The 27,591-nt window shown below is 47.6% G+C and overlaps 1 protein-coding gene across 11 annotated transcripts in view; it reads left to right on the top strand.

Moving 5' to 3' along the window:
* Positions 1–27,591, top strand: part of GTF2IRD1 (GTF2I repeat domain containing 1) — a 73,314-nt gene that overhangs the window by 36,059 nt on the left and 9,664 nt on the right. For 4 of the 11 annotated variants that reach the window (XM_042025883.1, XM_042025884.1, XM_042025886.1 and 1 more), the window contains exons 9-23: positions 757–940; positions 2,143–2,168; positions 4,892–5,012; positions 7,443–7,480; positions 8,506–8,586; positions 9,044–9,142; positions 10,259–10,348; positions 10,902–10,961; positions 11,433–11,498; positions 12,642–12,825; positions 13,955–14,013; positions 14,186–14,251; positions 15,057–15,140; positions 23,103–23,286; positions 24,040–24,068. In XM_042025883.1, coding sequence (XP_041881817.1) covers positions 757–940; positions 2,143–2,168; positions 4,892–5,012; positions 7,443–7,480; positions 8,506–8,586; positions 9,044–9,142; positions 10,259–10,348; positions 10,902–10,961; positions 11,433–11,498; positions 12,642–12,825; positions 13,955–14,013; positions 14,186–14,251; positions 15,057–15,140; positions 23,103–23,286; positions 24,040–24,068 — 1,371 coding nt within the window. Of the gene's footprint in view, positions 1–756; positions 941–2,142; positions 2,169–4,891; positions 5,013–7,442; positions 7,481–8,505; positions 8,587–9,043; positions 9,143–10,258; positions 10,349–10,901; positions 10,962–11,432; positions 11,499–12,641; positions 12,826–13,954; positions 14,014–14,185; positions 14,252–15,056; positions 15,141–23,102; positions 23,287–24,039; positions 24,069–24,516; positions 24,620–27,277; positions 27,408–27,591 lie in introns of all 11 variants that reach the window. The other 7 variants (XM_042025893.1, XM_042025888.1, XM_042025891.1 and 4 more) reach the window with 6 other exon arrangements.

Raw genomic sequence — 27,591 nt, 5'->3', positions numbered from 1 at the left:
GGAAGAGTCTGGAGCATGAGTCTGATGAGGGACAGCTGAGGAAGCTGTGGGGGCTCAGCCTGGAGAAAAGGAGGCTCAGAGGGGACCTTCTTGCTCCTAATTAGCTGAAGGAGGTTGTAGCCAGGTGGGGGGGGGGGGAGGGGGTCAGTTTCTTCTCCCAGGTGACAAGTGATAGAATTAGAGGAAATTGCTTCAAGCTGCTCCAGGGAAGGTTTAGATTGGACATTGGGGAAAATTTCTTCACTGAAACAATGGTCAGGCACTGGTACAGGCTGCCCAGGGTAATGGTGGAGTCACCATCCCTTGAAATGTTCAAAAAAACATATGGATGTGGCACTTGGGGACATGGTTTGGTGAACATGGTGCTGCTCGGTTGGAATCAATCTTAGAGGGTTTTTCCAACATGAACAATTTTATGATTCCACGTGCTATGCAGCTTATGAATCATAGAGCTCACAAACCTGCTGTGGTGGGTCACAAGGAGTTTGGGGATGATATTTGAGCCAGCTCACCCCTGGTTTGAGCATCACTGGGCATGTTTGGGAGTTTTGGAAGACACTGTTAGCTGTGTTTACTGCTGCTTTCTCTCCTTTTTGTCCCATTTCCCACAGGAGAGCTGCTCCTGGGACTCGGTTTCTGGGACAAGTGGAGAAGAGGGCAGAAAGCATTTGCTCTGCTTGAATTCAAGCCTTTACACCTTTGTTTTAATGTCTGTAATTTACTTGTGTAAATGAAAACCATGTGTTCATCTTTCAGCTGAAGCCTTGGGGTTAGACCACATGGTCCCTGTCCCATACCGGAAGATTGCCTGCGACCCTGAGGCAGTGGAGATCATCGGCATCCCAGACAAAATACCTTTCAAAAGACCTTGCACCTATGGTGTCCCCAAACTCAAACGGATACTGGAGGAGAGGCACAACATCCATTTTGTCATCAAAAGGTGGGTGGTGAGGAAAGCAAAGGGGAGCGTGTGGCTCAAGGGTGTCAGGGATTTGAGCTGTGCTCCCTCCATGCTCATAGGGTTTGCTTTGAGACAAAGAATTCATTGCACCCTCTTTCATAAAAGACAGTTGAAAACTCCTTCTCCCTGCAAACCTCTGGTTTTCATCTCTCTCTCTTTTTGCAAGGATGTGGCAGAGCTGGCTGTACCATCATCACCCCCAAGCTCTGCCACCCTCTTTTAAGTGATCATGGGTACCAAATTTTGCTGATGCCACCCCAAACATTTCAGGTGGTTACAGCACCTTAAATGGCATTTGGTGGATGGGAGCAATGCCCCTGGGTGGGGGGAGGAACATCCATATTCTCACAGAGATTCCTGTCCACCTTGTTTTTCACTGATAACTTGTGCACATCCTCTGTATCTGGTGATAGGAGTGTATCACCTACAGGCCAGGCACTGTGTCCAGGTGTCTGCCTTTCCACTGGGGTAGGAGGAGTGGATGTATTCCCAGTTATCACTATGCTGTGCAATCTCTCTTTGCTTCTCTGTCAAGAGAATCTGCTCTATAATACATTGATTTATTCAGTCCCTGCCTATGCAGCACCTGTGTTCCCTTCCTAGAGGTGTGAAACTACAGCTTAGAAAAATCCTGTGCAAGGCTCCCAAGGGGGCTAAAATCACCAACATCAATGGAATTCAGGCATCCTAAAAGGAATTAGCTTTCCTCATGTCAATTGATAGAGGAGCCACTTTGTTCTGCTGTGGGATGTGGCCCTGGACATACTTTGCTCCTATGAGCAAAGTTGCAGGTAGCACCAAAATACAATATTCAGGAGACAGGTGACATCATGGTCAATGGTCTACATTGGAAAGTGAAGGTCCAGCAACAGCTACTTTGGTCTCACTGTCTCTTTTGGTAAAGCCAGCCTATTGCAGCCTCATTTAATAAGTTAATTAAATTAAGAGAATGACTTATAAGCAGATTTAGAGATGCTTTAGTTAAAAAGCATATGCTATAAGGTTTCTTGGCTGCACAACAGGCTAAAAGGCCTTTTTTTAAGCTGAAAAATTAATTCCCTTTTTTTAGAGAAAGAATAAAATTACTATTTTGACTAGGTTTAATGCTATTCGTTAATTAAAGCTCCAATTCAGTCATGAGCAGCATCTATTTCTAATTATTTTTTTTCCTTTGCTCCTAGGATGTTTGATGAAAGAATTTTTACAGGTACGTTCTCCAAATCCTTTGATTTATTGCCCACAAAATTGAAAGGTTATCCAGAAAAGCAGAGTTGAAATAATGTCACCTGTAAGCAGAAGAAGTGCAAGACACATGAAGTTATGCTCAGTAAGGAGAAGCCTTGCTGTGCCCTACCCCAGGACATGCTGAGATTGCCTTTGCCTGGGATCAGTACAAGCTCTGTACTCCCCTTAAAAATGGAGTTTTGAAGGGTAAGCGAGAATTCCTGGTATGTGAGGCTGGGCTGGCTCCTGAACCAGGCTGAGCCACAGTACAGGCAGTACATGGCATGTATCTGTACTTTCAAGAGGAAGAAAATCACTGCTGTGTTCCTCAAGGGTAAATTCTTTTTTTTTTTTTTTTTTTTTTTTGACTAGGAAGTGCTGGCATCATCCAGCTGCTAACTGTTTTGTTATAAAAATAACAAAAGTTCGTTTTTTCTGTGATAAAATGGTGGAGAGTGAGTTCTTTCACCTTCTTTGCTCTGTGTTTTTGTTCCTTTTTTCTCTGAGCTGGAGAAGCCAGACTAAGTCTTTACTGTGAGGGTGGGGAGGTCCTGGCACAGGGTGCCCAGAGAAGCTGTGACTGCCCCATCCCTGAAAGTGTCCAAGGCCAGGTTGGACGGGGCTTGGAGCAACCTGGGACAGTGGAAGGTGTCCCTGCCCATGGCAGGGGGTGGAATGAGATGGTTTTTAAGGTCTTTTTCAACCCAAACCATTCTGTGATTCCATGATAAGTGCTTCTTGGCAGATATAAGGAGACAGGTACCCATGCTGTCAGACTCAGCCTGCACTCCAGCAGTGCCTTCATCCCATTGCCCTCATACACACCTGGCATTGTATCCAAATTTATCACACCCAGGTCCTGGATTGCCTGGGCTTGGCTCACAAGTAAAGACATGTTTTTGGGGTGGTGGTTTGGCTTTTTTTTTTTTCCCTGAGCTGCCAACCGCACACGCTGGCAGTTCTCCAGATGCCTTCTTCCCAGGTATCTCTGCCAGCCAAATTATCACTCTGGCCCCACGACAGCCCCAGCCCTAAGAGGGCTTCCTGAGCATGCTGATGCTGGAACCACCGAAAGGGGACCTCCAGCAGAACCTGGAGGGGGTCCTACCTACATGGGGGATTTCTTTGTCTAAAGCCATTAATGGCTTTTTTTCTCATGAAAAGGATTTCTTTAAGCTCTAACCCATCCCCAAGGGAAGGAGCACTCAACCATGTTTTGGGACGCTGGGATTTTCCTTGCATAATGGCTGCTCAGTATCTCGGGGAGGCATCATGTACATCTGCATCAGCTCTGGATCTGCTGATGGAGACCACTGTGCTATGAGCTTGGGGATTACATGGTAGGGAGGTGCAGGTGGATATTCAGAGATGAGGAAGCAAACCCAGTAGAACTGAGGTGGGTGGCAGGTCTTGCTTTCCTGACAGATCCCTGCAGGGCTACCAGTAGCAAAATCCATTAAACCTGGCTTTCTGTGGTTTGCATCAGCACATCAGCTTGTGCAAAAAAACCAGCATCTGCTGAGTCAGGAGGTGCCATTTCTGTGAAGACATTATTTTCTGAGTGGAGCTGTATTTTAAGTTGCCATTTGCGAAGTATCCCAAAGCTTCCCCATATAGTTTTGCTCACCCTTTAATTAAAATACCCACCACTGCTCAGAAACCTATTTTTGTTACTCCCCTGGGTAGCAGCTTCAGGCAGGCTCTGCTGGTGCAAGAACAAGATTTGGTTCATAGAAAGCACAAATTAAAAGGAGCCTTTTGGACTGTCAGTAGATAAATAGTGTCTTTAAGGTTCTATATTTCTGCTGATCCTATTACCAGAGCCCTGCCCTTTCTTGCAGGCTGTAACCAAAAGGAAAGTGGCATCATGTTCCCATAGATGGAATATGTTTTAGAAGGGCGGGGATATTGTGATGGTGCTTTGAGAGCAGCAAAGGGCCTTTGGCAACAGCTGTTTAACGAGACATCTTGTGGCTTCTGCAGCCTCACAATGTAGTCTCACTCCCTTCTTCCCCCAGCCCTCATTCTTCAGCTCTTTGCTCACCTTCCCTGCCTGATTTTAGTTCCTATTCTGCCTTCAGATTACTCTTTCCGTCTCCAAGGTCTTTGCTGAGGCTTCATTTCATCTCCTTTCAGGCTGCTGAGGCACAGGGAAGGGAGAAAGGAAGTTTTTCATGGTGACAGGATGCTTCTATCCCTCTCTGTGTCACTGTGATAGAGATTTCTCCTGCTGCTTGGTGGGCTTGGAGTTGTGAGACAAAGCTGTCTGTGTGTCTGCTACTCTGTGTTTTTCCAAGCTTGCATCCAGTGCAGCACATCCCCTCCCTTGGGACAGGACTCTCCCCACTTCAGGGCTTGCTCCTGCAGCAGTGATCCATGGCCCTGGGTTTTCTGACCTTAGTCTCTAGCTTTTGGAACTCTGTCCTATCAGCCAGCCCTTTCTGGAGATGCTCTATCCTGGCAGGGCTTCCCAGCACACACATAGTTATGGAAGGTTTAAGCAAATGTCTTGCTAATATTTTAACATGTGAACCCAATGGAATCAGCATCCTTGTCTTTGCAAGCAGGTGACACTTGAAAACCTACTTCCCCACCCTGACCTCGGCTCTGGGACTAGGAGGGGAACAATCTGCAACATTGGCATCTCCAGTTGCTAATCCTGGTTTTGCTTTTCTCCCAAAACCCACCATGCACACTTGGCAACAGGAAGCAAATTTACCAAAGATCCAACCAAGCTGGAGCCCTCCAGCCCTCCCCGGGAGATCTCCCCCGAGCCACACCGTGGGGCCATGCTGGACCTGGTGGGGACCTCTCAGGCCAACAGCAGGTAAGTGGGACTTCTGGTTCTGTTTCCTGCAAAGTAACATCCCTCAGAGAGTTATTTCGGGGCTATTAATGTGCACAGCAGGTTACTGCTGTGTTCATCAGCAACATCCAGTGGGTGCAGGAGGGTGCCATGAGTGCGATTCAGTAAAAGGTGCAGCATCAGGGAGATGCTGCAAGTCCATAATGGGAAGGTGAGTGGCTAAATTGGTGTTGCTTTCCTGCCTCCCTAAAACCCCAGTGCAATGGTACAGCTAGTCAGCACAGGAGGAGGCCAAGCAGCCCTGTCCTTTTGCAAGCCAGAAGTTTGGAATCATTAATTTTGAACAAAACTGATGAAATGAGGGCCATGCCTGGGATTATCTGCTGAAACTGTCTCTGGTGTTAAAGCATGACCTAAAGGATTCACCCTCAGCCCACACCATAACAGCATCCTGCTAATTAAGTGTTGCTTGTTTATAAAGCTCACAGAGAGCCTAACAGTGCATTTAATAAAGGTGGGGTTATAGAGCCCAGCAGGGCAGGAGGCTTTTTATGAGAGCACCTGTTTCTGTTACAACCATGCCTCGAGCTAGACAGGTCCAAAACATGGTTGGCAGCACCTGTGGAGCATATAGCACATAGCGTGCAGCTTTCCAACCCACACTGGGAGATCCAGGAGGTGTTTTTCTCTTTATAGCCCCAGTTTCCTTTATTCTTAATTCAGTGGAAGCAAGGTATAATTTAGCCTTTAAAATCACTTTAAGGAAAAGAGGCAGGGCAGCAGTTTATAGCTTATGAAGTGCTATAAGACAAGGGAACCTGCTTCACACCATGAGGTGAAAAATGCTCCTCAGCTTCTCTGGCACAAAGCCTCACTGCCCAGCACTGACAGCTCCACCATCTGGGGCTTCAGACAGTGCTATGTGGTTGCTAACCTGTGCAGGCCAGGATGGGGAAATAAGGTAACTTGTCTTTGTCCCATCCATGAGATCTCTTGCGTTCCTTTCCTTTCTTGAGTCTTTGATGACATGAACCTGTGACAGGTTGGAGTCTCTTCTGGTTCTCCCCAGTGCTGTTTCAGGTTTGTCCCATTGGATGTGGCTGCTGCAAGCCCCTAAAGCATGTCCATGACAGGAGAACCTGCAGTGTTAGGGCAGGCAATGAGTGAACCTGGCAATATGGCCAGTACTAAAATATCACAGCTTTGGAGGGCAGAGATCTCTTGAGCTGCCCAGTCTGCAGGACTGTCATTTGTCTCCAGCTCTCTGGGTATCTTCAGCTTCAAAGGAGGGTTTGTGTGAGGTTGTTTTTTTTCTTTCTGCAAATGAGGAACCTCTGTGCCTTGGTAGGAGTGTTTCTGTAGGAATGGTCCCCAGAGGTCAGAGTCCTGCTCCAGGGAAAGTGCAGTGCCCAATACTCCAGGAGAAGGGCCAGAGACTGTGAGAGGTAACACAATCCCCAGGGAAGCCCTCCCCCCAAATTTCCTTGGTGAAATGTTTACTTTGATCCAAAGTGGAAGAATTTAAAACCTTTCCCAAGGCTCCCAGGTAGTATATACAGTACCTTTAGACCAATGATCCATTTTGCCTTTCCACATTTAGGAAGAACATTTCAAGAGCACTTCTGGCTTGTATTGTGGTTTGTTCTGCTGATGCTCCTGAGTGGATTTAGGCAAGCGAGAAGTGCTTTTGAACATCTGTTCTGAGCCAACAAGCACTGGCTCAGAAGGATTTTCCTTCCCCCTGAAGGACCAACATTGTGAAGGAGTGTGTTTTCCAGAGTGGTTCCTTGGGTCTCTTACTGCCAAAGAGCCATGGTTCTTGTTCAAGAGAGAGACAAGAAAGCACATGCATCCTGAGAATGCAAAATAATCTCATTGGGATGCAGAACAACTTGTGTAAATTCCTGAGCATGTGAAGTTAACTGTAGATGGGAATTTGGGATAGTGCCCAGTTTTCAGTGAAGAAAAGCTTTGAACAGAATAAATATTTACCAAATCAATTGATTTTTCCTTTCTCCCTATTTTTTTTACCCTCATGAGTAACCACATTGTAGTAATAACTTATGCACTGCTCTCTGTCACAAAAGGGATGGAGCCAACCAAGTTTCGGGCTTAAAAACAACCTCTCTTGTTTTCAGGAGCTCTCTGCTGTAGTTCCAGCCATGGGTGTCTAGAGGCAGGGCTGCCATCAGCAAGGGTGCAGGACCAGGGCAGATTTGAGAGCAGGGCTTATTTGCAGAGAAACTCACAGACCTTGCAGCCATGGATGCTGTGCCACTGCTGGGACCGTGGGTGGAGGGACCCTGGGGACCCCTCTGTAGCTCTTGCAGCCCTCTGTGATACCAGGCAGCATTTCTCCCTCCTGCCAGAATTTGTCCACACACCACTAGGTTTTAAGCTCTCTCTTTTCTTATACCATGACCACCTTTCTTGTCTGCCTTTCCCTTTCAGGTCTGAGAAGTGTAGTGTTTCTGAAGGCTGTGAACCAGGTGAGGAATAATTCATTTTCTCTTGCAAGACAGTGTTACTGGGGGCACACCAGAGAAACACACCTGCAAAGTAACTTGGATGTGTGACATTAGTTGCCTGGTTGCACCACAGTGCAGTTCTCTAAGGACTTTATCCCCATTTGATGCAGAGATGAAGGCCCTTACCCTCTGACCCTCCAGCTGGGGCCTAAAAATACATAAATTGAAATAATGAGATTTAAGCATGTGCTTAAATGCAAAGCTAAGGGAAGTCTTCGCTCTCTGAGTTTGTTTGAAAGCCACCACTGAGAAGTCAGCAGTGTTGGTATTCTAAGCACCATGAATGAAAAGGAAGTGCTTTTCCACAGATTTAGGAACTTGAACCCATTGAAACACCAGACCAAGCTTTGCTGCCTTACCTTTCCAAGCTGCAAGCTGGGACTCAGTGCCTTGCACTGGATCTGTCCCATCCTAAGTGAGGAAATTCATCCTGAGAGAAGAGGAAGCTGGGCTGAGCACTGTGGGCAGCCTCCTCCTGGGGCAGCTGGTCAGCACAGGCTTTCATCTGCTGGGGTTGAAACCACACTGAATTTTGCCAGGGTTCAGCTGGTCACATCTTGGTGTGATGCAGCTGCAGTCAGCCTTCTCGGAATAGGGGCAAGTTCCAGGCATGAGTTTGGGAGCATTAAAATTGCTAGGAGCTGCCCACTGGAGACAGCTCCTCCGGTGTCTTGGCCCGGTTCATTTTAAGTGAAGAAAGCCAGGAAATGAACATACAACAAGGTCCAGCTGCCAGTTTGAGGGCACCAACAGCTCCTGCCAGCCAAGCTGTTTGCAGAAGCCATGCCCATCGGTGTCCCTTTGGGTACCCCCATGCCATGGGCTTGATGCTCCTGGGCCAGTTGACTGAAGCCTTGTTGTTGTGACATGCTCAGCTGGCACTGAAGTCACAGCTGGTCATGCTTTCCCTGCATTGGTGCTGTATTGGGCAGACATGGCATTGCTGGATCCTGTTGGCGACTGCCTTCCGTTGCCTTTCCCCATAGGTACTTCAGCAGAGCTAGGTGGGATCAGGCAGATCAAAATCGAACCAGACGAGCTGAACATCATCCAGATCACCGTACCAGGTAGCTGCTGGGGTCCATCTGTTTGCAGTGGTTGCTGCATCAGGTTTCAGCATATTGCTTTGAGAAGAGGCATTTGCAGGGTATTTCCCAGCACGTAAGGTTCCCTCACATACACAGAATGGTCTTCTTTTGCTGACATAGGAACATACTGAGGTTTCCTGGGAGCATTGGAAGGTGTTTTAGGGCTCTTTGTTGGTTTTCTCTCTCCTTCATTGCTTTCCTATCTTGCCTTTCCTCTGGAGAAAGTGAGACTGGTTTGCTGCTTTGCTTCATGTGGAGGATCCTAGGTACTGAGTGCAGGATGCTTTTGATGAGGCCCTTCATTTAGAAAACACCCTGGTTTTGAAGAGTTCATAAAAACAGGTCTAATAGTAGGCAGGTTTAATATTAAGCACATGCTGAAAATGTGTTGGAATTGTTGACACTGATGGGGGAAATTCTCCATGTTTCTGCCCAGAGAGGTCAGTGGCAATGGATTGTGATGGACATGACATGCTTGAGGGGCAGCTTGGAGAGTCTGTTTTCCACTTACCTGTCCTGGGCAGCACAGCAAATGGTAGGATGATCCTCAGGGTTTAATGAATGGATTGTTAGCAGTTTGCATTTTCAGTGTGCTTTCAATCATTAATTAATAATCTCCACCCAATGAGGGCAGCAACAGGACTCTAGCCTGAGGGTAAGTGATGCTGGGGACAGCAGTGACACCTGGCCCCACCACACCAATGCAATCTCTGTTGTACCCAAATTGTAGCAGTCCCCTTAGTAAGGTGATAGTTAAGGAGTCACTCCAGGATTGGTGTAGAATGGACTTACCTATGGTTAATATAGGGGAAGGAGAAGGAACAAGGTGTAGTGGTAGATTAAACATTTTCATTTTCAACTGGGCAGCTGATGGAAGAGAAGAAAGCAGATACATGATGAGCTGGAGGTCCATGGGAGGAGTGGGAAGAATTACCACTTGTCCAATGCTAGGGAGATCATATCTCAAGTCTAGAGTCCACCTTTTCTTGCCTTATTTGAAGATCGAGTTCAATCAGAGGGAATACAGATGAGGACAAAGACGAGGATTAATAGAAAACACATGCTCACCTACAGGGAGAAATTGATGAAATTGGGATTATTTACCCTGTGAGGTCAGAAGTGACGTGATTGAAGTATATAAACTAACTGAAACTTCATTTAAAGCTGAATTTGGATGGGTCTTTGAGGGCATTGGACAGCCTAGCATTTGGAAAGACAGGTTTAATGTAAGGGAAACCAAAAGCAGGTTGATTTTATTGAGGAAGGTAGCATTAATGGAATGGTTTTCCCCCATGTAGCAGCTAAATCAAGCAGCATTAGCTTTTTAAGTCAAAATTTAGTGTCTAGATGGAATTAAGCCAAGTAAATAATTTGAACTAGTTTTGCTCTTCAGTTAAGGAGTTAAGGAAGAGATTTTTGCTTCTTTCCCTTAGACCGAGAGGTCAGGTGTGTGTAGGGATAAGCTCTGGGTGGTTCTGGGAGGAAGAAGGCAGATGCATTCCCAGAGCATCTTCTGGTGGTATGTGGGGCTCCTGGGAGTGGGGGACCCTTCACTCAGTCCTTGCTGATGGCTGGGACCCTCTGAACACTGTTTTGGGGACAGTGTCCCGCTGGCATCAGAACAGAAGGTGCCCATGGGTTTTTGTTGCAGACCGATCACCTGGTCCAGTTGAAATGCATGACCCTGTGCCCACACACATGGCCTCGGATGAATCGAGATACATCCTGGAAACAGTAGCAGGTACCAGAAGTCAAGTATCTGGAAGACTGCACAGTAGCACGGGTGTTCATGCATGTGTCAAAAATGAGTTAAATACCATTTATGAGCCAAAGTGGTGGAGTTTGAGAGCTAATTCCAGAGTCTTGGCCTCAATGAGGCCAGCTGGGAGCTCTGATAGAATTACTGGTGGGTTTTCTGGCACTGCTGCTCCTTCCCATACTCTCTTCAGCCCCAGCATGCTGAAAATCCAAGCCTCTTTGCCCAGTGCATGCCTGGAATTTACCTGCAGGATGTATGCTGGCCCAGCAGCGGCCTTGCTCCTGCTGGGTCTCTCCTCTCCCAGGGAGCCCGTGCTGAAGGGTGGGCAGCCCTCCTGTATGGAAGCACTGGGTTTATTCTGCTGATGCAGCTCTTGGCATGCTGGTACCAGCCCAGCCTTTGCTGGGACACATGCTCTGAGCTTAGTGAGGGGAGGGAGCAGTTGTGTGGCTGCAGGGCATCTGGAGAGCTCCTGCTTATGTCTTTTCTGGTTTTGCTGCTGCCTGCTGCTGCTAACCCTCTTCTTCCTCGGCAGAGACAGAGAAGGGTTCCAGTGAGGAGTCTCGACATGAAGAAAAGCAGATGGAGGGATCAGGTGAGTGTATGGTGAACTCTGAGCATCGCCCATCATTGCAGGTTTTTGGAAGGATGGATGCACACAGATGTATTTTAGGGTGGGTTTTGTGAGCTTCCTATGTTATCAGCAAAGCCGTTAGCTTTTAGCCTTTAGCCTCCAAAACCTCTGCCCACAGAAGGGCATCATTGTGTTCCTGGTCTCTGTCCTCTCCTCTTGGGCTTGATTTTACTTTTTCACCTATGTTTTTTTTTTCCCCTGACTGCTAGCACGGCTCTGGGGAGGTGCATCCTTGCCCTTCCTTAGGGGATCAGCTTGGAGGCTGCAGTCAGAGGACTAGCACTGATGTGAGGGCATGGAGAGGGAATGGCTGTCTCTGCTAGAGGTCAGGCAGGGGCTGCTCACCTGCGCAGTGCTTGCTCTGGAAGCAGCTGGTTGCTCAGAGCATTTCTCTGTATTGTGGGTTTTTGTTTTTGTTTTTTTTTTTTGCAGATGGTATAGGGGACGTTTTAAGTCATTTGAGGAAACAAGTTGAAATTCTGTTCAACTCACGATATGGTAAGATGGTCATTAACACATGTTCATCATGCCACGTGCTGGTTTTGCCACCTACCATTTCCAAACCAGCAGCTGAGTGAAGGTGCAATCTAATTTGTTCATCTGCTGTCTGCTGGGATCACAAATGCATTTGAAACCTTCTCCAGCCTTGTTATTGCAGCTCTTCCCCTTGGTTTCCTTGAAATTGTTTCACTGGCTGCAGCCCAGGAATTGCTGCCATGACTTTTCAGCCTTCCTCCTGCAGAGGGAAGGTCCAAAATGGTTCCCCCAATCACTTATTTGAAGTATCAGAGAGTGTTTTCCACCTGCGGGGATCCTTGCATGGCTCAGGAAGGCTGGTGGCACCTTGGTGGTGGGGGCTGACACTCAGCATGCTCTGCTCACATCTACTTACAGAGGTTATTTAACTGAGAAGAAATGCAAATGAGGTCACACATGCATTTTGAGAGCTGGCAGAAAGTTTTTGCCACTTTTAGGACCAGGAGATGTGGCTCTGCCTGACAGTCCTCAAAAGCCAGGGACACAGCTGAGCTGGTAGAGCACATTGTGACCAGGGAAAGGAGAAGAGCCAGGATGCTCTCAGGCAGGGCTGGGCACTGGGGATGCAGCTGGAACAGCCATTAGAGCAATGGCTCTCACGGCCCCCCATGTTACTGTAGTAACAGCCTGGGAGTCCATGCTGATGAGATGGGGTTTTAACCTGTTTTTTCATCTGTCCAAATAACACTGCTTGGCATTGGCTGTTTGGTTGCTTTTGGCAATATTTAGCAGAGCAAGGGGAGTCTTCACCGTGCTGGTCTGCACAGGCTGATGGGGCACCCCCAGGCGCATTCCCTGTCCCCTCACTTAGCAGAGGGATTTCCATAGGGGTCTGGGTGTGGGGTTCCACTGCGTTGCAGAAAGATGCTTGCAGCCTTTGTAGAAAGGCTGTGACAATGTAGCAAATGCAAAAGCCTGCTCCAGGTGGCTGCATGGCTCTGTCCCTCACACATGTCTGCTGGTGTCAGGGACATCCCCACCGGGCACAGAGCAACCACAAACTCCCCCAAAACCTCTTCAATTGCTCCAGCAACATACCATGTTGCTGTTGCTTAAACTTGACATGGAGGTCCAGCAAACTAATGAGATTGGGTCCCCATCCAGCGAAAGCCATAGGAATATCAGAGCCAGTCAAAGTCCCCTACTCCAAGTTCCTGATGTACCCTGAGGACCTATTTGTTGTGGGCTTGCCAGAAGGCATCCTGTTGCGCCGTCCCAACTGCTTCGGGATTGCAAAGCTGAAGAAGATTCTGCAAGCGAGCAACAACATCCAGTTTGTCATTAAAAGGTAAGGCAGGTGGGGTGGCTGTCCCTTGGGGAGGGTGTTTCTGCTCAGAGCTCCTGCTGCTGTGCAGTGTCCTGGAGAGCACCCATCCCTTGGTCGCCTTCAATAAATTTGCTTGATTAGAAGCAGGGAAGGGTTGTTGCCTTGTTGGAGCCATCCATGGGAGGCAGCGATAGTGTTATCTGTTTCTTCATGTCTTTTGGGTTTTTAACCTGCTTTTGAAAAGATTTGGCCACCTCTGCAGGATGGGTGAAGAGGCCTTAAACTTCAGGGTGCCCTGATGTGGAGCAAGGAGAAGGGCTGGGAGCCCTGGAGGGTTTTCCTACAGAAAGTGGCTCCAGTTGAGGTCTAGACGTGCACATGTGCACATGGGATGCTGCAGACATGAGGGAAGATGCTGACCCTGTGCTGGGGAGCAAGGGTGTCATAAGAACTGTGGGAGGGCTGTGACAAGCCACAACCAATTTAATGTAATAGCATTGCCCTGAAAGAGGGAACAGATCCAGTGGAGATGAATTTTAAGATGTCTTAGGTATTTTGGGGGCAGTTTCTCACCCAAATGCTGACACAACCAATGCTGCAGGTGACTGAAACAGAAAAAATAAATATTGGAGCATGGAGACTTTTTGGTGTCAGAACAGCAGCTCTCAGATCAGGCCAACCATATTTTGGGGTTTCCTCCTGTCCTGATCTCAGATATATTCCTTTGTGACAACAGCCTCAGTGCAGCTTGTAACAAGCCCTACTATCACCTCGCTAAGCAGCTTTAGCATCAGGTACCCAAATGGCAATTTTTGGGGTCAATTTTATGTTGAAAGGAGCCATGCATGGCTCCCATCCCTAAAAAATGTTCAGGACCATATCCACTAAAAGTCTGTAGCTGCTGACTTAAGCTGCTCAGTCATCACCTGCTTAATCTCATCCCAAGGAGTGATAAATCAACTCATTAAAGAGTCTGTCAGCATGAAAACTGACAGTTCTCCTGCTGTGTTGCAGGAGCCTTTAAATGGCATTAGCCAGACAGGGTGAATGGTTTGTGGCTGTAGGAGTGGTGTCCTGAGGATGCTGGAGCAGCAGGGTGTCACTGGCAGGGAGGTCACTCACATGCCTTCTGCTTCTCCCTGTTTTCCAGACCGGAGCTGCTGGCGGAGGGTGTAAAGGAGTCGGTGTCAGACAGCCCGGCAGCCAAAGGTAGGCTGAAAGACACCCAGCAGCTGGGCTGTCAAGGTCTAGGTAGAAGAGAAGTGAGAGTGGTTTCCTACAGCCTTCCCTCTCCACCTTGCTCTTTGGCTGGAAACCCCCTCCCATACATCCCCCTTGGCAGCACTGTGAATCATAATTCCTCTTATGTCCCCTGTCTCAGCCGCCGACGAGAGGGACTCGAGCGAGCTGCTGCTGGAGGACGCTGTGAAGAGACAGGGCTTTCAAGGTGTGGGGCTGGAGGCATATGTGGGGGCTGAGGTAGAGCCCTTGGCCCACTGTGGAGGCTGCATGGGACAGATGTGGGAAGGGAGTGCTGCAGGTGTTGGGGCTCGGTGGGATGGCAGAGGAGCAAGACAAGACTGGGAGGAAGGAGAGAAGGAGGTGGGATGAGAGGATGGAAAGCAGAGGCAACTAGAAGACAAGATGCACAGCCAGGACAGGCAGTCCTGCAGGTCCAAGAAGAGGCTCGAAGTGCTCTGCATGGTGCTCTAATTAACCAACTTGGCTTATCTCCCTGTCTGACCTTGTGAGATGCATAATTAAGTTTCCAAGCCTAGGGGTTTGCTGGGGCTTTTTCCACTTGTGTGATGTTTGTATAAATGCCACTCGAGTTTAGCTGGCAGCAGTATGGTGGCTCCCTTGGGGGATAGAGTGATGGCAAGTGCTACCCTGCTCAAGCATCTCTTCTTGGGCCCTGGGGGCCTGTGAGAGTTTGCACAAGGATGGGGAGCTTTTTCAAAGCCTTTGGCTTTTCTGAGAGGCTTTGGAGTATGTTATATTTTAATGCTGGTAATTATCACAACTGAATCTTCAATTTCACATGCCTTTTATTCTTAGCAAACAGGCGAGGGAAAAATAACCCAACGTATTTCTGTTTAGATTATTTTTAAGGACTTTGAATGACCCACTCCACAGATTAGATAATTGCAAGATAAGGGCTTTCCTATAATTAGAAAAAGGCATTACTTAAAAGTCACAGAGTGCCTTTTAATTTACCAGCAGAAATCTATAATTGTTTCTTTATTTTACAGAAAATTATGACGCCAGGCTTTCCAGAATAGACATTGCTAATACACTGCGGGAACAAGTCCAGGACCTGTTCAATAAGAAATATGGTGAGAAACCAGGCTTGTTTTATTCCCCCCCTTATTCTCTCATATTTTTTTGCTCTTTATCTTTCCCCTCTGCTCCTGATTCCTTCTTGCCACATACTTTCTCTCATCTCTCCCTTGAGCTGCTGGTAGTTAGGGGGGCCAGGAGGGAATGGCAGATCTGGGATTTGGCGCTCTTTGCTGCAGGAGCTGTGGGAGCACAGGGGGTGGTAAGAGGTTAGGAAGAGAATAGGAATAGGCCGTAGTGAGCGCTGGGGAGCAAGAAGATGCTGCTCCTTCTGTTCCTAGAGCAGGGGAAATGCTATTATCCCCATGTTGTGGTTTAGGAATATTATACCCCAACTTAGTGTTCACACTGAAGCACTGCAAGCCATGCACTGCTTGCTCATTTGTCCTTCCCCCTTTCCCTACCCTTGCGGTGGGTTGGAGAGGAGACTTGGAGACACGGATTGAGATAAGAAGAGTTTACTGGAAACAGCAATGGAATAAGAAAACAAACAGTAACAGCTACAATATCAGTGACAGAGGGAACCAGTGCTACCTGACCACCCCCTCTGTCACACTTACTTGACTGAAGGGACCCCTTCCCTCATTCCTGGAAAATGATGTGAGGTGATATAGAGGTCCTAGCCTTGCCCTCTCCTGGCAACTGCAAAAATTAACCCTGTCCTGGTCAGAACCCTTTATTCTATACCACTTACATCACACTGAAATTCTACACCTTCCAACTATATACATAGGTGTGTGTGTATATATATGTGTATATATACATATATATGTATGTTTGTGTGTTTACACAAGCACAGATATTGTTTCCATAGTTGAATCCGTCCCTCCAAGAAGTTTGTTGAGTTAATTTAGTCCATGATTGTGGGTTCTATCCATCTTAGAGGTCTTCCATGGCAGCAGGGCTGCTGTGCTTTTGGCTGGTTGCTGTATCACGAGCTCATGACTGGTGTATCTGGAGCAGTCCATCCTCATTGGCCATGGCAGTTATGGCAAACAGTGGCAGTGTCACTCAGCAACCAATATTATACAGTTCAACATTACAGACTGTTCTCACCCAAAAATCAAATTCCCTGGAGGGACACATTGTGTTTCCCTGTCCCTCTGCATCACCCACCAAGTGCCTGCAGGTCCTTGAGGAAAAACAATCCCATGGATAGGTTTGCCTTTGCTTGAGGCAGGACTAATCCAAACTGTCTTCCCTAACACATTTCTTATATGCACCATGGAGACTTTATCCTCTTCTGCAGTACCTGGAGGTTTCGTTTGGGCAGGGCCAGCTCAATTGGTAGAGCCTCGGGTATTAACTAACCAGGTGGCCTTTGCTAAATGTAGATCCCAATGTTTGAAGGTTCCCCCACCCACTGCTTTCAGTGTGGATTTTAATGGTGCATTTTACCATTCAATTTTTCTAGAGGCTGGTGCATGTACTTGGCACTGGTGAGGCTGCACCTTGAGTGCTGTGTCTAATTCTGGGTTCCCCAATATAGGGAGGACGTGGAGATGCTCAAACGTGTCCAGAGGAGGGCAACAAGGCTGGTGAGGGGCTTGGAACACAAGCCCTGTGAGGAGCGACTGAGTGAATTGGCATTATTTAGCCTGGAGGGGAGGAGGCTCAGGGGAGACCTTATCACTCTCTGCAACTACCTGACCAGGAGGGTATAGCCAAGTGGGGGTTGGTCTCTTCTCCCAGGCAACCAGAGACAGGACAAGAGGACACAGTCTTAAGCTGCACCAGGGGAAGTTCAGGCTGGACATTAGGAAAAAATTCTTCACAGAAAGAGTGATTGGGCACTGGAATGGGCTGCCCAGGGAGGTGGTGGAGTCACCATCCCAGGAGGTGTTTAAAAAAAGACTGGATGTGGCACTTAGTGCTATGGTTTAGTTGATGAGGTGGTGTTAGGTCACAGGTTGGACTTGATGATCTCAAAGGTCTTTTCCAACCTAGTTCTTTCTGTGATTCTGTGATCGGGAATACGATACACCCACTCACTCCTGTGCTTTCTGGCCCAGGTGTCAATGAGGCTATTTTTGAAATGAGCCTCATTGTCCAGCTCAATTCTTTCCGTGTGCCCTGTTGCCACAGAACTTGCTTTTCAAGGCCCAGGATGGTGATCCAGGCAGTGGCGTGAGGCACAGGGTAGGTCTCCAGGCTTCCAGTGGTGCCTTCTACCATTGTGAGCACTTAGCGCTTGACGTGGCTGGTTTGAGGCAGTGTGATGCAATCGATCTGGTAGGTCCCCCTTACTTCTATTTAGACCACTGCCCCCCACAGGGGCTTTACCCACTTGTCTTGCTTTTAGCTCAGTGCATATTTCACAGTCATGGATAACCTGGGAGATGGTGTCCATGGCTAAGCTCACATCTCAGTCATGAAATCATCTGTATGTTGCATCTCTTCCTTGATGACCTGACGTGTCAGGTGTCACTGAGCTAGAAATAATTCACCCTTATGTTGCCAGGCCAGATCCACCAGAGATACTTGAATCTTGGCAGCCTGACCCACCTGTCCATTGTTGCGATGCTCTTCAGTAGCCTGACTCTCGTGTACGTCTGCATCTAAAATGACAGGCTTTTACAGCTAACTTCTCTACCTGGGCAGTAATGTCTTCTCACACTTCAGCAGCCCAGATGGGTTTCCCTCTGTGCTGTAGTTGTAATTTTCCATTGGTCCAGGCACCCCCACAGAGCATTTGCTACCGTTCGTGTGTCAGTGTAGAGGTAGAGCATTGGCCATTTGTCTTGCTCAGCGACATCTAGAGCCAGCTGGACAACTTTCAGCTCTGCAACCTGACTTGATCCACCTTGTCCCTCGATAGCTTCTGTGACTCACCACATAGGACTCCATATTGCAACTTTCCATTTTCAGTGTATCCCTACAATATGACAAGAACCATCAGTGAAGAGAGTGTATTGCTTTTCATTTTTTGGTAGCTGGTTGTATGGTGGGGCCTCCTCAGCATGTCACCTTCTATTCTCTGATGATGACAGTCGAAAATTTTCACTGTCAGACCAGTTCATAATGACTCCCCAGATCCCAGGGTGACTGGGATTTCCTGTTCAAGCTCACAGTGCTATCCACTTAGTCCATGTAGCATCAGTGTGTGTTGCAGGGACTTTCCCTTTGAACATCCAGCCCAGCACTGGTAGCTGGGGTGCCAAAAGAAGCTGTGCTTTGGTGCCAATCACTTCTGAAGTAGCTCAAACCCCTTCATAAGCAGGCAGCATCTCTTTTTCAGTTGGGGTGTAGCTGGTCTCAGATACTCTGTACTCCCAGCTCCAGAACCCCAGGGGTTGTTCTCGAGTCTCTCCAGGTACCTTCTGCCAGAGGCTCCAGGAAGGACCGTTCTCCCTGGCTGCGGTGTAGAGCACATTCTTTGCATCCTGTCCTGTCCTGAGTGGCCCAAGGGCTACTGCATGAACAATCTCCTGTTTAATTTGTTAAAAAACTTGTTGTTGTTCAGGATCCCACCTAAAATTGTTCTTCTTCCATGTCACGTGATAGAGAAGGTTTACCATCTGACTGTAATCTGGAATATGTATCCTCCAAAACCCAACAGCACCTAAGGAAAGCCTGTGTTGCCTTTTTGCTGTTTGCTGAGGACAGAGGTGCTGTTTTGTTGACCATGTCCACTGAAATCTGACAACATCCATCTTGCCATTTTACTCCTAAAAACTGCATTTCCCGGGAAGGTCCCTTGACCTTAGTTTGCTTTATGGCAAAGCTGGCCTTCAGGAGAACTTGGATTATCTTCTCCCCTTTCTCAAAACCTTCTTCTGCTGTGTTGCCCCACATATTGATGTCATCAATGTACTGCAAGTGTTCTGGAGTCTCACCCTCTTCCAGTGCAGTCTGGGATCAGTCCATGGCAGATGGTGAGACTGTAATTCCACCCCTGGGGTGGTCAGTTCCAGGTGTACTGGATGCCCCTCCAGGTGAAAGCAAACTGTGGCCTGCACTCTGCTCCAGAGGAACATGGAAAAATGCATTTGCAATGCCATTGGTGGCACCACTTTGCTACTTTGGACTCCAGCTCGTCCGAACTGAAGTTCCAGCATGTCCAGCACAGCAGCACTCAGTGGTGGTGTGACTTCATTCAGGCCATGATAGTCCACTGTCAGTCTCCACTCTCCACTGGATTTATGCACGCTCCATATGGGGCTACTGAAGGGTGAGCAAGTCCTGCTGAGCACTCCCTGGTTCTCCAGTTCTCGACTCATCCCGTGGATGGGGTCCCACAGTCCCGGTTGGTGCAGTGTTGCTGTCAGGGCACTGCTGTGGTAGCGATCGCTACCTGTTGGTCTTCCACCCTCAGCGGTCCTACTGCAGAAGGGTCCTCTGAGAGACCAGGCAAGGTATTCAGCTGTCTAATTTCCTCTGTCTCCACAGCAGCTCTCCCAAAAGCCCAACAATGCCCTTTTGGGTCCTTGAAATACCCTCTCCCAAGGTAATCTGTGCCAAGGATACACGGGGTCTCTGGGCCAGTCACGACGGGCTGGTTTTGCCATTCATTTCCAGTCAGGCTCACTTCAGCTTCCAGTACAGTCAGCTGTTGGGATCTTCCTGTCACCCCAGAAATGGAGCTGGATTCTGCCCCTACATATCTTGTTGGAATGGGGGTACACTGTGCAGCAGTGTCAACTAAAGCTGTATATGCTTGTGGGTCTGATGTGCCATGGATCCACACAGTCCAGTAGATCTGATTGTCCCTTTCCTCCACCTGGCTGGAGGCAGGGCCCCTCTGGTTCTGGCCATAGTACTCCATGCTCACTTCTTGAAAATGTGAACTGGACATCCCCTCAAGAGGAACCAAAGCAACATCATCCCTCCTGTTGTCTCTGAAGACTTCCCCACTGGAGACTGGAATGGCATTATCCTTGAAGAATTTCCTATGCTGGTTGTTCTCCCTCTCAACTCATACCTGTGCTGCCGGGGCAGAGGTGGGTTTTCCATCCCACTTCCTCATGTCCTCTCTGTGGCCATGCAGGAAAAAGCACAGGTTACCTGGTGGTGTGTCCCCTCTGTCTCAAGCAGGGGGCACTTGCTCCCAACAGCAGAGACTCTGGTCCATGCTGGTGGGGCATGGGACATTTCCTCTTTAATTTGCTCGACTCTTTTGAATCTGTCCTCAGTCTTGGACAGTCTTTCCACAGCCAAGGCACAGATAAATAGGGACCAAAAAAAGATGATCTTCTCTCTTGGGGTGATTTATGATGACAGTCTACTCCCTGATCCTCTGCTTTATGCCCAACAATGGTTGCTGTATCTTTAAGGTGGGTCCGGGGCAGGGGGAAGCCTTGGGCTCTTTGTGGGCTTTTTCAAAGCCTCACTTCCCAGGCGTTCGCGGGTGCAGCGCGGTCTGGGTTTTGCTTGGCTAGCTTGGCTTTGTTAGCCCAGACAAGAAGTTTTTCCCTTCCCTGGCCTTGGAGAAGCTGCAGCAGCAATCCTTCGGCAGTTTTTTGAGGTGAATTGGACAGCTTGTTTAGCCGGAGATCAGAGAAAATGGGACCTGCGGGAGAGGAGTCAGTCGGGATCAGCAGGAGAGAGGGGCCGCTCCGTCTCGCCCCAAGCCTTGGGAAGGCCAAGCCAGGGAGAGAGAGGCTCTGGCCCACCTACTTCATCTGCTGCGGAGAGAAGATCGACACCGGAGAAGTCGCCAGGTTCTCATCTGTTTGCTCAACCTGCTGCATGAATCCCCAGTTTGGCTTTTTGTTTTTCCCTGAGAGAGAAGCCGGTGCCATCTTCTACCACGTGGTGGAAGCCGGTGGGTTTTTCTTCCCGTGGCATTTTGGGTTTTTGTTCCAGTGTGTGTAGGGGGGGGGGGGTAAGGTCTGACAGTTTAATATCTAGCACTTATTTGCCTTTTTCTTGTGCCTTTGGGCATTCTGTTTGTCAGTAAATGGCTGGTTTTTATTTTTTCCTTTTCACCCACTAGTATTCATTTCCTACTGGCGTAAAGGGATTGTTGGAACTCTTTTTAGAGGAGACTACTCATTCCAGAGTGTTTTCTCCTGAATTTGTCTCTGAACGGAGACATCTTCATAGTGCCAGAGTTGGGTAGTCACCTGAAGCAGTGTTTGTTCTCCTTCCTTCATTGACATCAATGCCAATGAGTTGGTGCATGACGATGGTGTGCTACTTACAAACTTCTGCCACATGGATATCCTGGACCTCATCTGGATCTACTGGGGATTGCTCATTATTTGAATCCCTATAGATTCCCTCCAGCACAGCTAATTGTCTCAGGTACTGGATCCACCTGCTTGGGTGCACTATTAGATCATCCTTGGGAGAATACCTTTCCCTCACACTTGGCAGGAGTTGCCTCCAGAGGTTGAGTTCCTGTCCTCTTCCCAGTCCCCTCGTCAATGCCCACATCCCAGGACAGGGATCCCAGTTGCTTGGCTTCACTTCTATCTAGTTCCACAGCGTGGGCTGCGATATCCCAGCACTGAAGCAGCGGGGTCACCAGGGGTTCACACGACTGGTGGCTGAAATCTTTTCACATATATCGCAGCTCACCCCGGAATAGGGATCGGGTGATTATCTCTGGCCCTGCCTCCTCCTCCCATTGTGAGGGCCCTTCTTCCTCTTCATCCCTCACTAAGTGAATTGGTTTGGTCTTGGATTTCTTCTTCCTTATAGGGGCGACTGCTAATGGCAGGGGTTGTTCGTGTGGTTCAGCTGCAGTTTGAGTGGTCACAGTGCCTGCTGCTCTGCTGTCCTCCTCTTTTCCCCAAGGGTGCTGTCTAGTGACAAGCAGTGTCTGAAAAATAGTAGCCAGGGCCTAGCACACTGCAATAAGTTGCTCTTCTCCAGAGGGGTCACAACACTCTTCTTGCAAATAGTCTGTCACTTTATCGGGTCCTGTAGTTGTCCAGGGGACAACTTCCAAACCACACCGGAGCCAAGAATTTCCCCAAAATTTGGTCCATTTTCTACCACATTCTATACCACGCATGACTATCCATGATAGCCTTGGGGCAGATCTCTGAATAACTTGCCTAGAAATCTCTTTCTTGACTCTAAACATGGTGTGGACCACACTGAGGAGACCTGGCAGACAGCAACAAGTGCACGCTTTCCTTAACATACAATTGTAACAGGCCTGGAGGAGAAAAAAGGGGTGGAAAGCTGGGGAGAATCATCCTGCCCTGTTTCCCCCCACAGGCTGGGTACAATTATTAATGAATTCCCTGAGGCAGCAACCAAGGGCAGGGCAGGGGAGCAACACTGAATACACATCCCAAATGACCCTCATTGCCCTTGATGTTATCATATCGCAAACTGATGTCCCTCAATACAACAATAAAACAACCCTGACCCCTCTCCCTGCTCTGAAAAAGAGCACCATGAGGAGCACAGGGTTCATATATGGGAGTATATACAGGATTAGGTACCACAACCACGAGAATAAACCGAGCAATGTTGCGATTAATGGTTCTGTTACTAATAACCTCTGTGTCCTAGCCATACCCCCTCCAGACTATTGCAAAAAATTAACCCTGTCCTGGCCAGAAGCAGGACACCCCATTTTCTAGGCAGGGGTAAGACTTGTCCAGGTGCTTGCAAGGAAATATGTAGCCTTGATCCTGCAGCCAGGCCTAAGAGTGGGAACATACCTGTGGAGTTATCTCTGAATAATGTCCCAAAGCAAAGAGCAGCAGCTTTCCATCCTCCCACTGCATACATGGGCATCCTTGTGCAGGATGGTGCATCTCAGTGGCCCCATGAGCTCTGCTGCACACATGTGCCTGTCTTTGGACCCCTCCACTGCTGTCATGGAGGCAGCCTGAAAATGTTGGTCCTTGATCTAATGCTGACCTGGTACCTTGAGCAGCCTGCCCACACTGTTCTGTGCCTTGGTAGGGCTGGGGATGGAGCCAGAGGCACAGCAGAAATGGCATCCCTGGCATCCTGCACACTCACTACTTAATTACCACTCGCTTCTCTCCTAGGTGAGGCCTTGGGGATTAAATACCCTGTGCAAGTGCCATACAAGCGCATTAAGAGCAATCCAGGGTCGGTGATTATAGAGGGGCTGCCTCCTGGGATCCCCTTCAGGAAGCCCTGCACCTTTGGCTCCCAAAATCTGGAGAGGATACTGGCCGTCGCTGATAAAATCAAGTTCACTGTGACACGGTATGTGGTGAGAGATGTCAGCCATCCTGTGGATCCAGAGAGGGGGAGAGGAGGGAGCCCACCTAAATGCACTCCCTGCTCTGCAGCCCCAGTCTGTAAATGCCTCCAGCCCCCCAAGACAGCAATTAAGGTGGCAGCTAATGGTTCATCAGAAAGGAGGGGACCATAAAACAGGCAGTCTGGCTTTCTTCCCATCCACTGCCTGAGGAGATGATGGGGAAGGCAGTGGCAGGAGAAAAAGATGCTCAGTGTGACTGATACGCAGGCAGAGAAATCCCATCCCCTTTTTTAGGAGGCTTGAGACTGATCATTGGTGGTGCAGGGCAGTGCTCAGAACCCTGCTGTGCTTTAGCACCCCGTGTTTGTGGCAGGGTCCTCTGCATTTCACAGCCTCAGGGGATGGCCATAAGTGGGAAGGGAGGGAAAAGCACTTAGCTATGTATCAGACTAAGGTGAGACAGGAAAAAAGTGGGCTTAAGAGTGTCTCCGTCACCCTTTCACTGGATCATGTTGTTTGTCTTCTTATCAGTGGGGCATGAGGTACATCATGCTGCCTCAAGCAGGGGTCACTGCCCCTTGCAGGGACCTCATCCCCACAGAGCTCCTGCTGATCCCACGTGAGTTGTGGCATAGCGTGTGAAGGACAGGCTGATCCCCAGCCTTCCCTGGGCCACATCAGGGTGTTCAGCTCAGGCATGCTGGCTTCCCGGTACCATTTCATTTTAAATCTCCTTTTTTCCTTATTTTTCACAGGCCTTTTCAAGGACTCATCCCCAAACCCGGTAAGAGATGATATCTTTTTGCCTAAGCAATGCATTAGCCAGGTGTTTAGTGGTGGTCAGGAAGTTGTAAACTTGCAAGCAATAATTTTATCAGCTGGAGGGAGGTTGTTCTGACTTCACTTTCCTGGGCTTCCCACTTTGGTTTTGTTGTTGTTTGGTGCATTTGTTGCCTGAGACAGCTGGCGTCAGTGTCACCCATCAGTACTGCTGCTGTTGCCTTGAAATGATGGCATTTTTCAAGAGCTAATCTAGGGCAGGGATCTGTTTTCTCTTTTTAAGAAAACACCCACTTTCTTAAGTGTTTTCTTAAAATAAATCTGTGTTGTAATGAGCTGGTGGGTTGGGTGGCAAGAGGTGGTTGTCATAAGGGGTGATTAACCACAAGGGTCCATGGTGGGCTGCAGTAGCATGGCAGTGAAGTCCACTCCAGCTCGTGAACGTTCCACAGGCAGATACACCAGGGAAGACATGGCAGAGAAGAGGACAGGGTATCCAGGGTACGCTCCATTCACAGCTGCTCAAATCATCATCCCAGAGCCGTGTCCTTCACTGTGAGTCCCCACAGTAGCTGTCTCTCATTTCTTGGCTGCTCAGAAAAGAGAGCTGCTGTCAGCAGCGTGGGTAAAAACCTGTCTCAATTTTAAATGTCTGTAATTACAACTGTTGGAAGAGCACAGATGGGTGCAAAGAACCTTGTCATCTTTATTTATGGCTTCCCATTTCCTTGGCCAGCCTCCATGGCGATGGTACAATTTAGAAAAGACAAATATGACAGACAGGAAAACATTTATATGCCCTTATTGGGAATAGCAGAAAGGTGTTAAGAGCTCTAACAAAAGGTGAGCTGTCAGGAAAATTCAGACATGGTCCATGTGTTCACTTCTGCATCCCTGTGTAGGGCCCAGCCAATGATAGGGAGGTCCCCTGAGACCTCTGTGGAACTTGGTCTTAGACTTGTATCTTTTGGTCCTAAGCAGCAATGTGCCCGTTCACATCAGCTGGGCCTTAAACGAGCCCTCACTGAAGCACAAGTTTTGCAGAGCTCTAGTTTTCCACAGAGTTACATGACTATGTATTCACTCCTCCAGCCACATCTTGTCTTTCCATTCCCCCACTCTAATCAGTATATTACGTTAAAAGATGTTGATCTGACACAAAGCACATCAGAAGGCAAATACTTCAAGCTGCTACCTGGCTGGGAGATGCAACCTGAGAAATAGAGATGTAGACGAGACTGATTTTCTTTTCAATGCTTAACATTTTTTCCCTCTTTCTCCAGTTGAATGCTCCCCTCACAGACTGGCCTTCTAGCACAAACCCAAAGACATACTTTATGTGTATTTCAGTACCCGAGTGGGCTCAGCAGGTCACAGCATCCCTGCCAGGCTGGGTGCTTCATTCCCTCTCCTCCCACTGAGGTTTTAAATAAGAGCAGTTACAGGTGAGGGGTTTTTCTTACGTGACATCTCAATTTGTTATAGACAATTTCCCATATTTGCCAAATCTTCAGAGACAGTTCCAGGACTCTTAAGTATTTTCTAGTAGTCAGATTACCACTGGAATGTCTCGTCCAGAAAAGAGCTGATTGTATTTTGCCCCTCCCTAGTCCCCACTGACAGCAATTAACCCGTTGTTTGTTTTTCCACCCCACTACACCAAAGTGGTTGGTGGCAATACAGTGGTGCAGTCACTGCCTTGACTTTGATTGCTTTTCATCTGCCTTAATAAAATGAATGATTTCCAACTAGCCATCGGTCACTAAAAATTTAAATTAAAGTGTCTTCTTTTTACCTCAATATTGTGTAGTGAAGACCTGTCATGTAAAATGAAGAGCAGCAGCATTCTTGGCATTAAAATAAAATCAGTGAAAATCACTTTTATTTCATAGAGGAGGGTTAAAATGAAAGCAATAGTTACTCCCAAGTAGGATGGCATTGCAGAGGTCTCCAAAAGCTGGAAAGCTGAGGAGATGACATCATAAACATAAGGGAAGCTATTGGGTTTTGTGGATCATTTTGGCTAAAAATTACATGAAGAGTACACGTGTTAAGGAAAAGGGGAAATTTAATTAAAAAAAAAAATCACTTTGGAGTGATTTTAGTTGCCTTTAGGTTAAATGATGGCATTTAATATGCTTTAAAGTTGTGCACCTCCTGTATCACAAAGAGCATTCCCGGTAACTGCGGGACCACAAATCTCTTTCTTTTGGGGACACCCATTTTTTAAGTGTAACAGAAACAGGTAAAAGGATTTCAATACAATCTGAGTGCTTCACGTGCTTTTTTTCTCAAGATAATCTGTAATCTGTATGTTGAGATGGTGTTTTTCCTCTAGTGGGAGAAGGTGGGGTTGCCAGTGCAGAAGCAGCTGGGGGCTGTGTGCCTGCAGGGATGCTGTTTGCAGAAGGAGGTGGATTTTGCAGGGAATTAATTAAAATTAAATTTTAATTAATTTTAATTTTAATAAATTTAATTTTAATTTTAATAAATTTAATTTTAATAAATTTTAATTAATTAATTTAATTAAAAATTGCTGATTTTTTGGAAAAAGCCCTTCCGCAATGCAGGTTTGCAGCTTCTCAAAGATGGGACAATGGCCCTGAGGCCATGTAGTGGTTTGGTCCAAAATACTCATTACTGAGTATGAGTGGCCTATGACAGGCCACCGTGCCAGCACTTCACCTGCACTGCTTCCCCAGGGCGTTTAACCCAGGAGCACAATCCTTCTGGCATCCAGAAGTTTTCCTTTTGATTTCCAGTGTCTCTTCTCCACACTGCTGGTCTCTGCTGTGCAAAAGAGATTTGCAAAACCCCTTCTTGAAAGCAGCATGATCTTTCAGCATTAAACAGGAGTGAATGAGCAGGGGTGATGCTCTAGTGCTATAAACACTATGCTTATCCTTTTGGTTTTTTTTTTTCCTGAGGCACAGATACAAAACTGGCTTAATATGAGCCTTTGAAAAAAAAATGCCAAGCATAAGTAAACACACACATACACACACACAAAAAATATCTTTCTGTATGTTAATTTTTATGTGAAAATGTACACCAGCTCTATCTGTCCTATTCTCCAAGCTCCCTACCACCATGATAGATTATTTTCCACTCTCCACTTAATAAAGTAGGGCAGGCAGTGTTCTTTAATTTAAAAAATCACACATCTAGGCATCCTTTTTAAATTTATTTATTTATTTATTTTCTAATCACAAGAGCACAATCCTCCTCAAGACTTTGATGAGATGTGCCTCGCACTGGAAACTCCTAGCAAGAAAAATAGAAAAGAGGAAAGCTGTGATGAGGGCTGAGCACATCTTGCTCCATCACCAGGTTGCTTTTCAAGGTCCATATCCATCTCCCTTCACCCCCCAACCCTTTTTAACCCCCCAGCCAGGCCCAGGGTGATTATTTTTGAGTGTTCAGCTGGTCACTGTTTTTAGTCTAAGGTGAAATTTCAAGCAGGTTGAATATATATATATAATATGTGGGGGAGTGTGTGTGTGTGTGTGTGTGTGTGTGTAAAAATA

This window comes from Corvus kubaryi, unplaced genomic scaffold, assembly GCF_017639235.1.
Source record: "Corvus kubaryi isolate FWS band 111438036 unplaced genomic scaffold, C.kubaryi_AGA036_p1.0 37284, whole genome shotgun sequence".
Lineage (NCBI taxonomy): Eukaryota > Metazoa > Chordata > Aves > Passeriformes > Corvidae > Corvus > Corvus kubaryi.
Note: the sequence above shows the minus strand (reverse complement) of the source record. Positions and strands in the feature narration are given on the sequence as shown.